This window comes from Salvelinus sp. IW2-2015, linkage group LG7, assembly GCF_002910315.2.
Source record: "Salvelinus sp. IW2-2015 linkage group LG7, ASM291031v2, whole genome shotgun sequence".
In the NCBI taxonomy this organism is placed as follows: Eukaryota; Metazoa; Chordata; class Actinopteri; order Salmoniformes; family Salmonidae; genus Salvelinus; species Salvelinus sp. IW2-2015.
Window position 1 is genome coordinate 5687711 of NC_036847.1, and position 13943 is coordinate 5701653.

At 43.5% G+C, this 13943-nt stretch overlaps 1 protein-coding gene across 3 annotated transcripts; it reads left to right on the plus strand.

Annotated features, from left to right (window-relative positions):
• Window positions 1-2669: 2669 nt before the first annotated feature.
• On the plus strand, window positions 2670-12340 carry mybl2a (v-myb avian myeloblastosis viral oncogene homolog-like 2a). Of its 3 annotated transcripts, none has more exons than XM_070444388.1 (8): window positions 2670-4002; window positions 4489-4594; window positions 4801-4872; window positions 5017-5109; window positions 5227-5447; window positions 8121-8241; window positions 8482-8535; window positions 8750-12340. In XM_070444388.1, the coding sequence occupies exons 1-8, from the start codon at window positions 3986-3988 to the stop codon at window positions 10640-10642; spliced, it is 2577 nt and encodes an 858-aa protein (XP_070300489.1). In that variant the 5' UTR covers window positions 2670-3985; the 3' UTR covers window positions 10643-12340. The 3 variants fall into 3 exon arrangements, with proteins under 3 accessions (XP_070300489.1, XP_070300488.1, XP_070300490.1); XM_070444387.1 differs by having other exon boundaries at window positions 2671-2978; XM_070444389.1 differs by having other exon boundaries at window positions 2672-4013.
• The last annotated feature ends 1603 nt before the right edge of the window (window positions 12341-13943 follow it).

Sequence of the window (13943 nt, forward strand, 5' to 3'; positions counted from 1 at the left end):
TGTCTTTAGAGGACTGCTTCACCTTAATGTCCCCTTTCCCTTTTCTTCTGTCCTTATTTTGTCCCACTTTGTCCCTTCTTTGTCCCTTCTGCCAACTAGACACTCCTTGTTAGCTAGCTAGCTTCTTCCAGGAATGTCCCTAGCAACACTCTTATTAACATGTGGGGAGCTTTGTGAAACTTTGTGGCAACAGTTTGGGGAAGGCCCATTCTTGTTTCAGCATGACAATGCCCCCATGCACAAAGCCAGGTCCATACAGAAATTGTTTGTCAAGATCAGTGTGGAAGAACTTGACTAGCCTGCACAGAGCCCTGACCTCAACGCCATCAAACACCTTTGGGATGAATTGGAACGCTGACTGCGAGCCAGGCCTAATCACCCAACATCAGTGCCCGACCTCACTAATGCTCTTGTGGCAGAAGGGAAGCAAGTCCCCGAAGCAATGTTTCAACGTCTAATGGAAAGCCTTCCCAGAAGAGTGGAGGCTGTTATAGCAGCAAAGGGTGGACCTACTTCATATTAATGCCCATGATTTTGGAATGATATGTTCAACGACTTTTGGTCATCTAGTGTATGTGTTTGATGAGAGCAGAGATTTAGCTGTGTAGTTTAACATGTCTGTCTTTGCTAAAGCAGCACTGTGGATATAGTAGACACAGTGGATTTTACTCCTGAAACAAGAGATATGTGATGATCACTGCTGGACAATGGCTTTGGTGAGCAGAAAGTAAATGATAGGAAGGCATTAGGAAAACATAGCAATTTATTTGCTTCATAAAAAAAACGACAACTTGGTATTTGAGTTGCATGAACATGGTTATATGCTCCAAATCTTGAGCAGGAGTCCATGTCCCTTCACTTTTTATTTTATTTTATTTAACCTTTATTTAACTAGGCAAATCAGTTAAGAACAAATTCTTATTTACAATGACACTTAGAGAGTGTAAGTACAACTTCCGGTCAATCACAATTGCAAAGTTGTCCAACACAAAAGCTGCAGAACTTACTGAAGTTCATACAAACATGAGAATTGGTTATGAATTTCAATAGACATTAATACGGCATGACAATGTCATTAATAGGCCATCTGGAGTACAGTCAAATACAAGTTATATATTTCATATCAATCCCACTTGTCATTATTCTTCAAAGGATGTGCTAGCCTACATTTAGTTTGTTGGAGGTAGCTAAAGATGCTATTGGAAAGTGGGAGTGGAATCTTGCTGTATAATCCTGATTTGAACAAATTATAGAGATGAATTACAGATTTTGGGTTGAGGGGAATTCTGCAGATTTTATGTAAATCTGTGTACAGCAGGCTTCACAACATCGGTTTTGTCTAGGTGGTATACAATTATGTTACTTTTTATCAGCAGGTTAGGAGAACTTATGCAGCAGGTTAAGATAATTAACGTGGCAGGGTAGGAGAATTAGGTTAAGGTTAGGAAAGGGGTTAGGGTTGACTAATATGCTGCTAGGAAAAGTCACTTCCGGTCATAGCTGTGCTTCCTCTAGTAAAACTCACATCAGCCACTTCGTAGTGGAATGGTTGATTCCTCAAAGAATGTTCTGGTAATGAGGATCCACTTCCTGTCATTAGAAATAATCAAATGAGGCGGAAACATTCTCAAGAGAGTGCCACTGCAAGATTGGTAGAAGTTGCTAAATGTTTCACCCCACGTACAAGTGTCACAGTGGTTATTTATTTAACTAGGCAAGTCAGTTGAGAACAAATTCTTATTTACAATGATACCCCAGCCAATGCTCGGCCAATTGTGCACTGCCCAATCACAGCCAGATGTGACGCAGTCTGGATTTGAACCAGGTACTGCAGTGATGCCTCGTGCACAGAGATGCAGTGCCTTTGACCGCTGCGCCACTCAGAAGCCATCACCACCTCTGGTTGTTTCTCCTCATTATACAAGAATGTCTGATGAGAAACATTGTTTTGTATTTATTAAATTTTTTTATGGATAGGGGCAAGCTCACCATGTTCAAAACTGAAAGTGATAGTTTATTCAAATTACAAAATGACACGTTGGTTTCCTTACCTGTAAGCAGTCTATGTACAAGATATGACAGTAATCCACGCTTTGGTTTAGTTGCCTTGGCAGTGGCTGACACTGTTTCCAAATCAAAATGTTTTAGCATTTGTGGCACAAATCCCATTCAAGTCACACACCAATATTAGCGTTTTTTGCACATCATGTTACATTTGTTATAAGTGACTTTGGCCAGCTTCACAATCAATTTGAGATACTTCGGGTGATTTGGACATGATGCGCGAAAAATGCTAATATTGTTCCCACAACTTGAATGGAATTTGTGCCACAAATTCTAAAATGTTAGCATTTGGAAACAGTGCCAGGGAAACTAAACTAAACGACGGATTGGTGTCATACCTTGTCCATAGACTGCTTACAGGGTAAGGAAACCAATATGCCATTTTGTAATTTGGGTGAACTATCCCTTTAAGCATGTTTAATAATGATCTCTTACCTAGCTTGATGAGTGTCTGGTGACATTTTTGCCGTTCTAAAAAGACCTAGTTAAAAGGGCCTGTGTCATGTTAAAACTGCGTAGAAATTCAGGAAATTAGCTTTAGGTGGGGGAAAAAAGTTGCGCCTCTGCTTTTCGGTATTATATAACGTTACGAGTCCAACAAATGCGTTGTTTCCGGAGAGCGTTGATGGTCTTGAACATACCCTTCCTCCTTACCCCTGTTCCCGGGAAAAAATCTGCTACTAAAAAACCCTAGGCGCGAGATAGAAATTGAAACGCATGAGTCTGGTTGATTCGTTTTCTACAGTTTAGCTACTTTACTTGCAAAAGTATTGTAACTTAAAGTTGTTTGTTACGGTTAGAGTTCCGTGTCGGTTGAACAGACGGTACTGTGAGGCAAGGCCGCGACAGTTGGGTTTTGGGAGGTTTGCTGGACCCTCCTAGGAGCTGGGGGAAATGTCCGGTTGGTCGCGCGGGTAAGCCAATGCAATGGGTTATACGGTTTATCTTATTCAGTAGTGAAAAGGAGCCACGTGCATCAACTTATTCCACGAGAACCTGGAACTGTGACTGTAGCACAGAGAGCGAAAATGCCGTGTTAAATTGTGACGTTATACTTCCAGTGGTCTTCGTGTTCATTTTGGTTGTGATCCGGAAGCTAGCTCGTTAGCTAACTGTTCAGTAACAGTCCATTGCCCGTTTAGAAGCCGTTGTTGTTATCGTGGCCAGCAGTCGGCTAGTAGTTGTTTGCTAGCAGACTGGACACGGTAGCTAACGTTACCGGCATCTTCACCACCAGTTTCAGTCAAGAATACGTTTTTTTCTGTCATGTAAGAATGCAACAATTTTCTAATCACAGTTTTAGTTATCCACTTTTAAGTAGCACGGTGCATATTGTGGCATTGATTGGTGAAGATATTACTAAATGTATTTGCCTAAATTAAAGGTTGTATCGCTCGCAGCAGTAACATGTAGTTTGTTGATTAGCTAGCTAACTGACGTTACATTGTTTCCAAGACTGGTGGAGTGGGCCTCATGAATTTGTTACATTCATTGTATGTGAAAACCAACTTGTTACAATGTTGCGCAGTTTGAAGCACATGTATTGGAATTGTATATTTCACGTTGCCACTTTTTGTTGCAATCCACAGACGCGCATGAGGTACTAGGTCTGCAGTACTGTAGTTTGTTCGACTTTTTTGTTGTTGTCGAAATAGCTTTGTTAAAGGGTGCACTTTTAACGATAGGGACCGGGTTACTTTTCACTTTTTGCCGAAGGACTTGGAGCATTGTAATAAGTAGGACAATTTATGTCATAATCAGCTGGCCTGCATTTGTTGGCGGAAAACCAGGCGTTACAACCATGTGTGGTGATAATTTTGTCCCGACCGACTGAGAGATACCACAAGTGGAAGGCTCGTTTCGTTGACAAGCTCAGGCTGAATTTCGGCGCTGTACCAACCGTCATTGGGTACAGCACCGTATGGGACATCACCACGTGTAAGAGACAGGTAATATTAGCGTTCTAAATGGCCAAACTGGCTTATCAACCTTGTGGTAGAGAGGATACTGTCATAAGTCAAGACTTCTCTAACAGCTCAAGTGAACAGTGCTCACATGTAATAGGTTCAGGTCAATAAAGCAGCTGGTATGAGTAGACTAAATGATGGCAGCTGTGTAGGAACTTTGTAATTGAGGGGGCACATCCATGCCTCACACAAACATCAAATTCCATAAAATCCAGGTGTGCCAGGATTTTATGCCTGCCTCTGTTCTCTTCTTGGCCGCGTTCCCCTGCTCAGCCGTTCTAATGCATCAACTAATGGTTGGTTGCCACGTTATCGACTGCTGTCAGGCACCAGATTGCTATAACATAGATAAGTAAAAAACCTACCTATCCAGGTGTTGTAAGATCTGGCATGCGTCAGCAACGCCTGGGCAGAGGAACGCGCCCCTTCTCATAGTTTTCTACCTGTTTATTTGCAGCATGCAGAGTGAAGATGGAGATGAAATGCTGTGTGTTGACACAGACTCTGATGTGGCGGAACAGCGGGAGAGTTATAAAGTTAAAGTGAAATGGACGCATGAGGAGGTGAGTGATTGATCTGGACTGAACTCTGAGCCTTGTGTCAACTCTAAGATGGCCTTTTTTACTTGTATACTGTCCTCTGTAACCTTAACACTAACCGGAAGCTCTCAGCCCTGACCTAAAAGTGCTATGAAGGAAGAAGAGAATAATTGCTGCTCTAAGTAGTGTAGTGGTATGTTCTCTAAGTTGTTTCTCTCTTGTACTTGCAGGATGAGAATCTAAAGATCCTGGTGCACAACTTTGGAAATAGTGACTGGACAACTATCGCCAGCTTCCTACCAGTGAGTGTTGGGGATAGATATAGCACAGGCTATATGGCAGAATTGTAGAAGAGAATTCTAGTCCTATTTTTTTCTATTAGGATTGATACTATTAATAAGAGCCTGCTTATCTGTGAAAACCTTACAAAAGTAGATTTCTTATAGGGACGCACAGAGTATCAATGTATGCACCGCTATATGAAGGCTCTAGATCCAGATTTAATCAAGGGGACTTGGACCAAGGAGGAGGACGACAAGGTGAGCAATGAAAAACATATTCCATTATACAGACATGTATAGATATATTATTTATCCTTCCCTTTCTAAGGACAATAATCTCTCATCCCCTTCTCTCATCATTGTTCCTCTCTTTAGGTCATTGAGCTGGTGAGTAAATATGGGACCAAGCAGTGGGCGATGGTGGCCAGGCACCTGAAGGGTCGCCAGGGGAAGCAGTGCAGGGAGCGATGGCACAACCACCTCAACCCGGACGTGAAGAAGTCCTCGTGGACCCCAGAGGAGGACCTGATCATCTACAAAGCCCACTGTGTCCTTGGGAACCGCTGGGCGGAGATCGCCAAGCTTCTACCTGGAAGGTAACTGACCACAGCAAAGGTTCCACATTAACTTTTTTTCCTCACTGGCCTGGCCTGACCAGTTGACCCAGAACTCCTGTCCCAAACTAAATTTATACTGGCCTAGACCTGGGGTAGTTTAAATACATTAGAGTCATACAGGGCCCAAAGGTTATCGTGCTGTCTCTCTGTTATTCAACTACAAATAGGCAACATTTTAATATGATATGTATTAAAAGCTGCGTAATATAAATTGTTAATGCAAATCATTGCTTTATTCCTTGAAGCTGAGATCTACTGTGCCATCGGAAAGTATTCAGACCCCTTGACTTTTTCCACATTTTGTTACGTTACAGGCTTATTCTAAAATGGATTAAATAAATAAAAATCCTCAGCAATCTACACAGAATTTCCCATATTGACAAAGCAAACGTTTTTGGGACATTTTTGCCAATGTATTAAAATTGAAAAACAGATAACTTGTTTAAATAAGTATTCAGACCCTTTGCTATGAGACTCGAAATTGAGCTCAGGTGGATCCTGTTTCCGGTGATCATCCTTGAGATGTTTCTACAACTTATTTTGAGTCCACCTGTGGTAAATTCAATTGATTGGACATGATTTGGAAAGGCACACACCTGTCTATATCAGGTCCCACAGTTGACAGTGCATGTCAGAGCAAAAACCAAGCCATGAGGTCGAAGGAATTATCCGTAGAACTCCGAGACAGGATTGTGTTGAGGAACAGATCTGGGGAAAGGTACCAAAAAATGTCTGCAGCATTGAAGGTCCCCAAGAACGCAGTGGCCTCCATCATTCTTAAATGGAATAAGTTTGGAACCACCAACTCTTCCTAGAGCTGGCTGCCTGACCAAACTGAGCAATCAGGGGAGATGACCAAGAACCAGATGGTCTCTCTGACAGAGCTCCAGAGTTCCTTTGTGGAGATGGAGAACCTTCCAGAAGGATAACCATCTCTGCAGCACTCCACCAATCAGGCCTTTATGGTAGAGTGGCCAGGCAGAAGCCACTCTTCAGTAAAAGGCACATGACAGCTCGCTTGGAGTTTGCCAAAAGACACCTAAAGGACTCTGACCATGAGAATCAAGATTCTCTGGTCTGATGAAACCAAGATTGAACTCTTTGGCCTGAATGCCAAGTGCCACGTCTGGAGGAAACCTGGCACCATCCCTACGGTGAAGCATGGTGATGGCAGCATAATGCTTTTGGGATGTTTTTCAGTGGCATGGACTGGAAGACTAGTCAGTATTGAGGCAAAGATGAACGGGGCAAAGTACAGAGAGATCCTTGATGAAAACCTGCTCCAGAGCGCTCAGGACCTCAGACTGGGGCGAAGGTTCACCTTCTAACAGGACAACGACCCTAAGCACACAGGGTCGCTTCTGGGACCCTGTGTCACACGCAGGAGTGGCTTCTGGGACAAGTCTCTGAATGTCCTTGAGTGGCCCAGCCAGAGTCCGGACTTGAACCCGATCGAACATCTCTGGAGAGACATGAAAATAGCTGTGCAGCAACGCTCCCCATCCAACCTGACAGAGCTTAAGAGGATCTGCAGAGAAGAATGGGAGAAACCCTCCAAATACAGATGTGCCAGGCTTGTAGCATCATACCCAAGAAGACTTGATGCTGTAATCGCTGCCAAAGGTGCTTCAAAAAAGTACTGAGTAAAGGGTCTGAATACTTATGTAAATATGATATTTTTATTTTATTTTAATAAATTAGCAAAACATTTTTTTTTTGCTTTGTCATTATGGGGTATTGTGTGTAGATTGAGGGGGGGAATCAATTTTAGACCTAATACTTTCCCGAAGGCACTGTACATTAGGGAAAAGGTGCCACTGTCTTCCTATGTTTGTAAACAATATAAGTATAAACAAACACTGCATAGCCTCAAAATATGTTTAAAACTATAATTTTGATATCATGGATGGTCAGTCCTTGCATCCATACCTCTGTCTTGAGTGGTTACATTTCTCCAGGCCCATTCCTCCGCTTTTTACCAACTTAGAGGCGGGGTGTCCGCTTTGTCATTGTTTCAATTAAGGATTCTCGCTTTAAGATGCCGTTGCCCCTTTAAGAACTGTTTTTTGCTCTGCACAGCTAGTGTTTGAACACATCAACTCACTTCGCTAGAAAATAACCCGCAAGTTGTTTCTGAATGTAAGTCACTCTTATTATTATTATTATAACCCAAATCTACCAACATGTAGTTAATCATTTTAGCTACAAGTCTAGTAATATTTAACTAGTTATTCGTGCTCTGATTTCAAGAAGTTGTTGTTGCTCTTGGTGGTGCTCGGATGAACAGCTAATCATATTGCTCCAATCGTGCCGTGCTGAATGCGATGTGGCCATATTAGTTTTCAATGGAAGACCACAGCAGCGCACGGAAATCTCGAACTGAAACGCGCTGAAAAGTTTTGGGCCCGATTGAGCCAGTGATTGTGAGAGATCTACTGGCCCAGACGTGTTTTTACTGGCCTGGGTGACATTGTTAATCATAATTTATGTGGAACCCTGCCAAATGCTATGAAACACAGGTCGCATTCAGATCCTAACAGGATTTGATTATTCAAACAGTGACATCTCCAATTTACTAGTCAATTTCAATAGAAAGTCATAGTGTAGTTTTGCTCACCAGGAATGACACACCGCTTTTCTACCTCTTCATAGGACGGACAATGCTGTGAAAAACCACTGGAACTCAACCATCAAACGTAAAGCCGAGATGGGAGCATATGTTATGGATGATGACGGGAGTCCGCCACCACCCACTTCTCTGGAGCAGGGCGAGGTCGGCCCTTTGTATTCTTCACATACTAACAAGCACTATGTTTCACCTAATCCACCACCTACTAATCTGTTACAGGGCGAGGTCCGCCCTTTGTATTCCTCAAATACAACAGTCACCCTGTCACTTCCAACACTTTTAGCTAATTTAATTTACTTGAACAACAACAAAAGAGGTAGTTGCTGTTAGTGTAAACAAGGTAAATTGCGGTTGTTTGCTAACTTAGGTTATCTTGGCTTACAGGTAGATTTTCGTTGTGACGTTGTTTTGGACACGGAGCCTGAACCTCCAGAGGTGGTAAGAATGCCATATCCTCTCTATTTGCGCATACTCACCTATGTCTGTGTGAGACCAAACAGCAGTGAGGTGTAATGTGTTCTGTTATCCTCCAATCAGGCATAATGTATTACTGTCACTAACCAAATGAAGCCTGTTGAGCGTTTTATTTTCTCCCCACAGTATAATCTTGAAACGTTCAACCCTTTTCACCCATTCTCTTTGTTCTCTATAGATGAGGCAATATAGAGAGGCTATATCCCCCATGCAAAAAATTAGGCCAAAAAAGGACTCTCACCCAGTCAGGTCAAAGACGGTGGTGTTCCCGGCTGTCTTAGCCAAGAGGGACTCCAACAGCCCCTACTCTAGCTCCGGTCCTAGCAGCGTCCCCACTCTCCACCAGTCTCGCCAGAAGAGCATCACAGAGGCCGTGTTGCGGATGATAGCGGAGGACATGCTGCCCCTCAGCTTCGTGGAGGGCTCAGGCTTCAGGAGCTTCATGTCTGTGATCGGCCCCCAATATCAGAGGCTGTCCCAGCGTGCCGTGGGCCTCCGGTTGTACGACGACGTGGAGAAGGCAATCAAGCCCCATCTGATCCGCGACCTGAAGACCTGCTTGGCTGCCAGCGCGGGCGATGCCGTTGTCCACGCCACCCTGGACCTTTGGGCCAGCCCCTACGCCGACCCTGTTGTCGCCGTGCAGCTGCACTTCCTGGATGACGACTGGCACATCCACCGGCCCACCGTGGCCTTCCGCCACATCGGCCACAAGAACATGAACGTGGCCATGGCCCGGGAGCTGGAAGCCGTGCTGCTGAGCTACGGCCTGTTCCCCAACAACCTGGGTTACATCATCACCAACGAGGCCAAGCACACCATCGCTGCCTACGACCTCTTCTGCGACTATAGGATCATGTGCTCGTCTCAGAGGGGCGACCCGGACGAGGAGGAGATGCTAGCCTTCCTGGGCGACCAGATGCCCACGGAGGACTTCTCAGAGATCCAGTTTGGCACGCGCTTGGGCTGCGTCGCCAACATGCTGCAGCTGGTGATCAAAGAGGCTCTGAAGAACTCTCGCGTGGTGGAGAACCTGCTGTCCCAGGTGCACAACGTGGTGGCCTTCTTCCGCCGCAGTGCCTACTGGAATGAGGTGCTCCTGAAGGAGTGTGGCCTGTCACTGGCCCCCTCACCCGGCAGCTGCCGCTGGAATTCCACCTTTGTGTCGATGCGGCGGATGGTACAGGAGGCGGTGTGGGGCTCAGTCATGACCCTGCTTGCCCAGGCCCGCATTGAGGCCAAGGACTCGTCCAGCTCCCCGCCCATGGTGAGGGCCAAGCGGGAGCAGGTGGTGGACATCATCGGCCTGCTGGAGCCGTTTGAGGAGGCCATCCAGGTGCTTCAGAGCGATGCCGTCACCTTCTCCCTCATCATCCCCTCCCTGATCGGCCTGGACAAGACCCTGGAGACCCGCTCCACCAATTACAGCCACTTCTCCAAGGGGCTCCGCTCCGGCCTGCGCACACACTTCCAGCCCCTCATCCTGCAGAGGGACCTGATCCTGGTCACGGTGCTGGACCCCCGCATTAAGCTCCAGCCCTTCGATGACACGAAGCAGGAGGGGGACACCGCCTCCCTGGCCGCCCCCTCCAAGTTCCAGGTCCAAATGCTGGTCAAGTCGTTGGTCAGTGACATGGATTCCTGGAACCCGGTGAAGCAGGAGGAGAGTGAAGAGATCCAGGAGAACTCTGAGACCTCCAGCAACAGTGGCAGCGGCAACCTCAAGCGCAAGTCCATCTTCAGTTTCCTCCAGTCTGCGGCCAAGAGCATGAAGCTGTCTGAGCTGGACCAGTACTTGTCAGAGCCTGTGCTGGATGGGGACGGCTCCACCCAGGTTTTCTGGAGAGACGCCTCACGGTTTCCCCAGCTGCAGAGGGCGGCCAGGAAGCTGCTGGCTGTGCCTGCCACCTCAGGCGGGTTTGACCGACTCTTCCCCATGGCGTCCTGCATCGTCAGGGCCAAGAGGAGCCGGCTGCCCCCTCACACCACCGAGAGGCTGCTGATCTACAGGGAGTTCCTGAGGGGGAAAGACGGGAGGTCCAATTCCAATGGCGCCACTAAACCGTCATAGACATGCTGAACACAGTGCCTGCTACTGCCCTACATATCTCATTATCAGTCCTGTGTGTGCAGGGTTCTCTTACCCTAATCTGTTACTCGATTGTCATCCAAGTTTACATGATTGAACAATGAGCCGGGACAAAAACCTGCACACCAAGGATTGAGCTTTGAGGGCTGAGTGATGTCATGTCAACAAATGTAACACAACAGACATAATACCTCTAAATAATATTTTTGTAATTATGAAGTTAATACATTTTAGTTATCATGTAAAAAAAATTGGAAAGAACATGCTTCTATGAGTGTATCCTGGAAACTTTTCTTTACTTTTTGTGTTTGGAGTTTGAATCTGCAAACAGATATCAGAAATGTAATTTTCTACATAAGCATTTTTTTTCATTACCTGCTGTAGTTTTTTCTTTAAAGGGGCAATCCGCAGTTGCTACATCCATTTTTGGACTTCATTAATTTATATGTACCCATTGATTCATGAAGAATATAACTTATAACTGCCTCATGAGCTTAACTCAACTGCCATACCCTATCAGAACCCAAAATATAAGTTTGTTTTACTCTAAAACTATAATTTTGATATCATGGATGGTCAGTCCTTGCATCCAATGGCTCTGTCTATGAATTTGAGAGTGGTTACTTTTCTCTAGCCCCATCCCTCAGTTTTTTACTGAAACAGGGATGGGGAGGAAGCTTTGTTATTGTTTCTACTGCCGATTGCTGCTTTAAGGATCAAGTAGCATACAGGGAACCTGTGTTATACAGTGACAATTGAGGTCATTGAATGGTGAGTGTTTTTTCTGATTTGTTTGGTCATACACAACTTTCAATCAATGGACATTGTTTGCATATAATTACTGTAAACAGGTCTTCATCTTGTTGACATATTTCTCCAATAGAAAGTGCACTTTTCTCTCTACCTCTTCATATCTCTACAACTTTGAGGCTTCAGTTGCTTTTCACTGTGGACTCTTGTTTGGGGACTAATCGCATAGCAAGTAGTGTTGGAATAGTAGATTGATATACTGCTTTTCTTTTGAAGCTGCACAAATGTTCATTTGAATCGGCTTGGAATGAGTGATCATTTCTAAGTGTACTTATTTAAATAAAACAATTCCTTAAGAAATTCATTTGAATGTACAGAATTTGAATGTACAGATAGCTTGTAGGGGCAGTTTTTGTTAACTAATGATGAATAATGACAGAGTAAGATGCCTTTATACTGTATGCAACTGGGTCGAGCAGTTAAGTGATTTCCTTGCCCAAGCCTATAGTATTGGCAGTATTTTTCCTCCCTGAGATTGTCTGGAAATGTCACTTTTACATTCTTTATTCTTATTAATTTTGTGAATAAATAATTTTCTCATTTTCTAAGACTAAAATGTATCAGGATATCCAAACAACTGTAATTTCTCCATGTATTTATTCTATTCGCTTGAAACTAACAATGCCTTGAATGTATGCAATTTTCTCCGATCATGTAATTTGATGGATTTCGATTTTTTTTTTTTAATTTGTCTTATTTTGGGGGAGATTTGTGTTAAACAAATGCAACCCCCTCAATATTTCATGAACTACTGGTAATGCTTTCTGAACCTTCATATAGTACTGTGTCCAATTGCCCTTTCTCTCACGAAACAACTATCTTTAGTTGGGCTGAAATGTATGGAAAATAAAGACATTACATTTTATTGTATTTTTTTTCAGTTTCAGGTTCTCATTTTTGTTTTGTCTGCATAATAATTATGTACAAATGCCTACTGAAGAAAACACATCTAAAGGTTGTATCCACATAGTAGAGTACGCTATTATTGACAGCAGGTTACTATAAACCTCTAGAGGGCAGTCAATCGCGCGCGCTCTGAACGTTCCTGGGGGTAGTAGCCAGAGAGGAAGAGGCGAAGCGAGAGGTTTCACTCGGCAAAATCTGTCCAAAATAAGCCATTGCGTTTATATGGCCTTATTTTGGACCTAAACTCAAGTATTATGTTTTTGAGTTGAAACATTAACATCATATACCGTTTACAATAAGCCGAAAGAGCTTGAATCCAGGTAATGAGAAACTCTGGTAAAATGCCTGCCCGTTTGTTGTTTTTCCAGTTACACAGGCTCGGTTTCGCATATCATGGGTGTTGTGTGATGACGTTTTCATCTGATTGTCAAACAAATCACTTAAGGGCAGGCTATACCTGGGCTGTTCAATCCACCATAATAATTCCATAATTTATTTTGCTGATAGCCTACTGGTTAGGCTGCTTTGACTCCTAATTTATATAGATACATTTCTGCTTATAATTTCCGACATTTGGTAGGCCATTTGTTTGTCATTAGTTAGATTACATGTAGTTTCTCTCTGTCATAACGTGTTGCCCCAGAAGACTAAGTAAAGTAGTGCTCACCAGAATAATGTTTTACATCGATAGAATGAATGCATTAGTAATCTAGTTAACACCGGTAAAGTTGTCATTTTTGTTTAGAGACCCGGTAGAAAACGCAATAACTCCAAAACAGTGGAAAGATTGTTCGCATGCAAAATGGCATCAGTTTGACCGGTTTCAAGGAATTTAAAAGCTGAGAAAACGATTAAACACGTTTCTGATAAGACTTCAGTTTGTCTTTGGTCCATATTTTATGTGGTTGAAATACTGTCTACTTGCACAACAGTGTCAAAGATAAGTTACATTTGCATTTTTTCAAGAGATTCTGAAACATATATATTTCTCCACTTCAGTTCCCGAGGCAAAATACAAAATTTGTTGTATAATTCTAGGCCAACTGCAAGAAATGTCAAATTCTGCAGGAGGTAATATTATATTACGCTACATGTGAAAGGTTATAGGCCTACAGTCAGTGTCCATATTTCAATTAATATTCCATTTAACCCATATTAACCTAAATTAGGAATATTCCGTTTATTCGTGGATACAGGGATACTCGTCAGCGGGATATCAAATGTGCATGTAAACAGTTTATCCCGAATTAGAGTTTACTATCCGGACTGTGCGCATGTAAACGTGGTACTTGTCGCCTGCCTTCGCGCAATTGGGACAACGACTCCCATTGTTAGGGCGGAGACATTGGCATCTCGTCATTATATTCATATCTCTGTTGAAGACAACCATCAGTCTTGCGTAAACTGCGCAAAATGTTTTGTAAAGTTTTATTTATTACAGTTAGTGGTAGCAAAGATTTAGCACACGGACTACACATGAATGAGTTCGAAAAGAAACGTACATGACACGTAGAGTCCAAAATGTTGCATATACCTGTTATAAAAAAACAGAAATACCTTATTTACG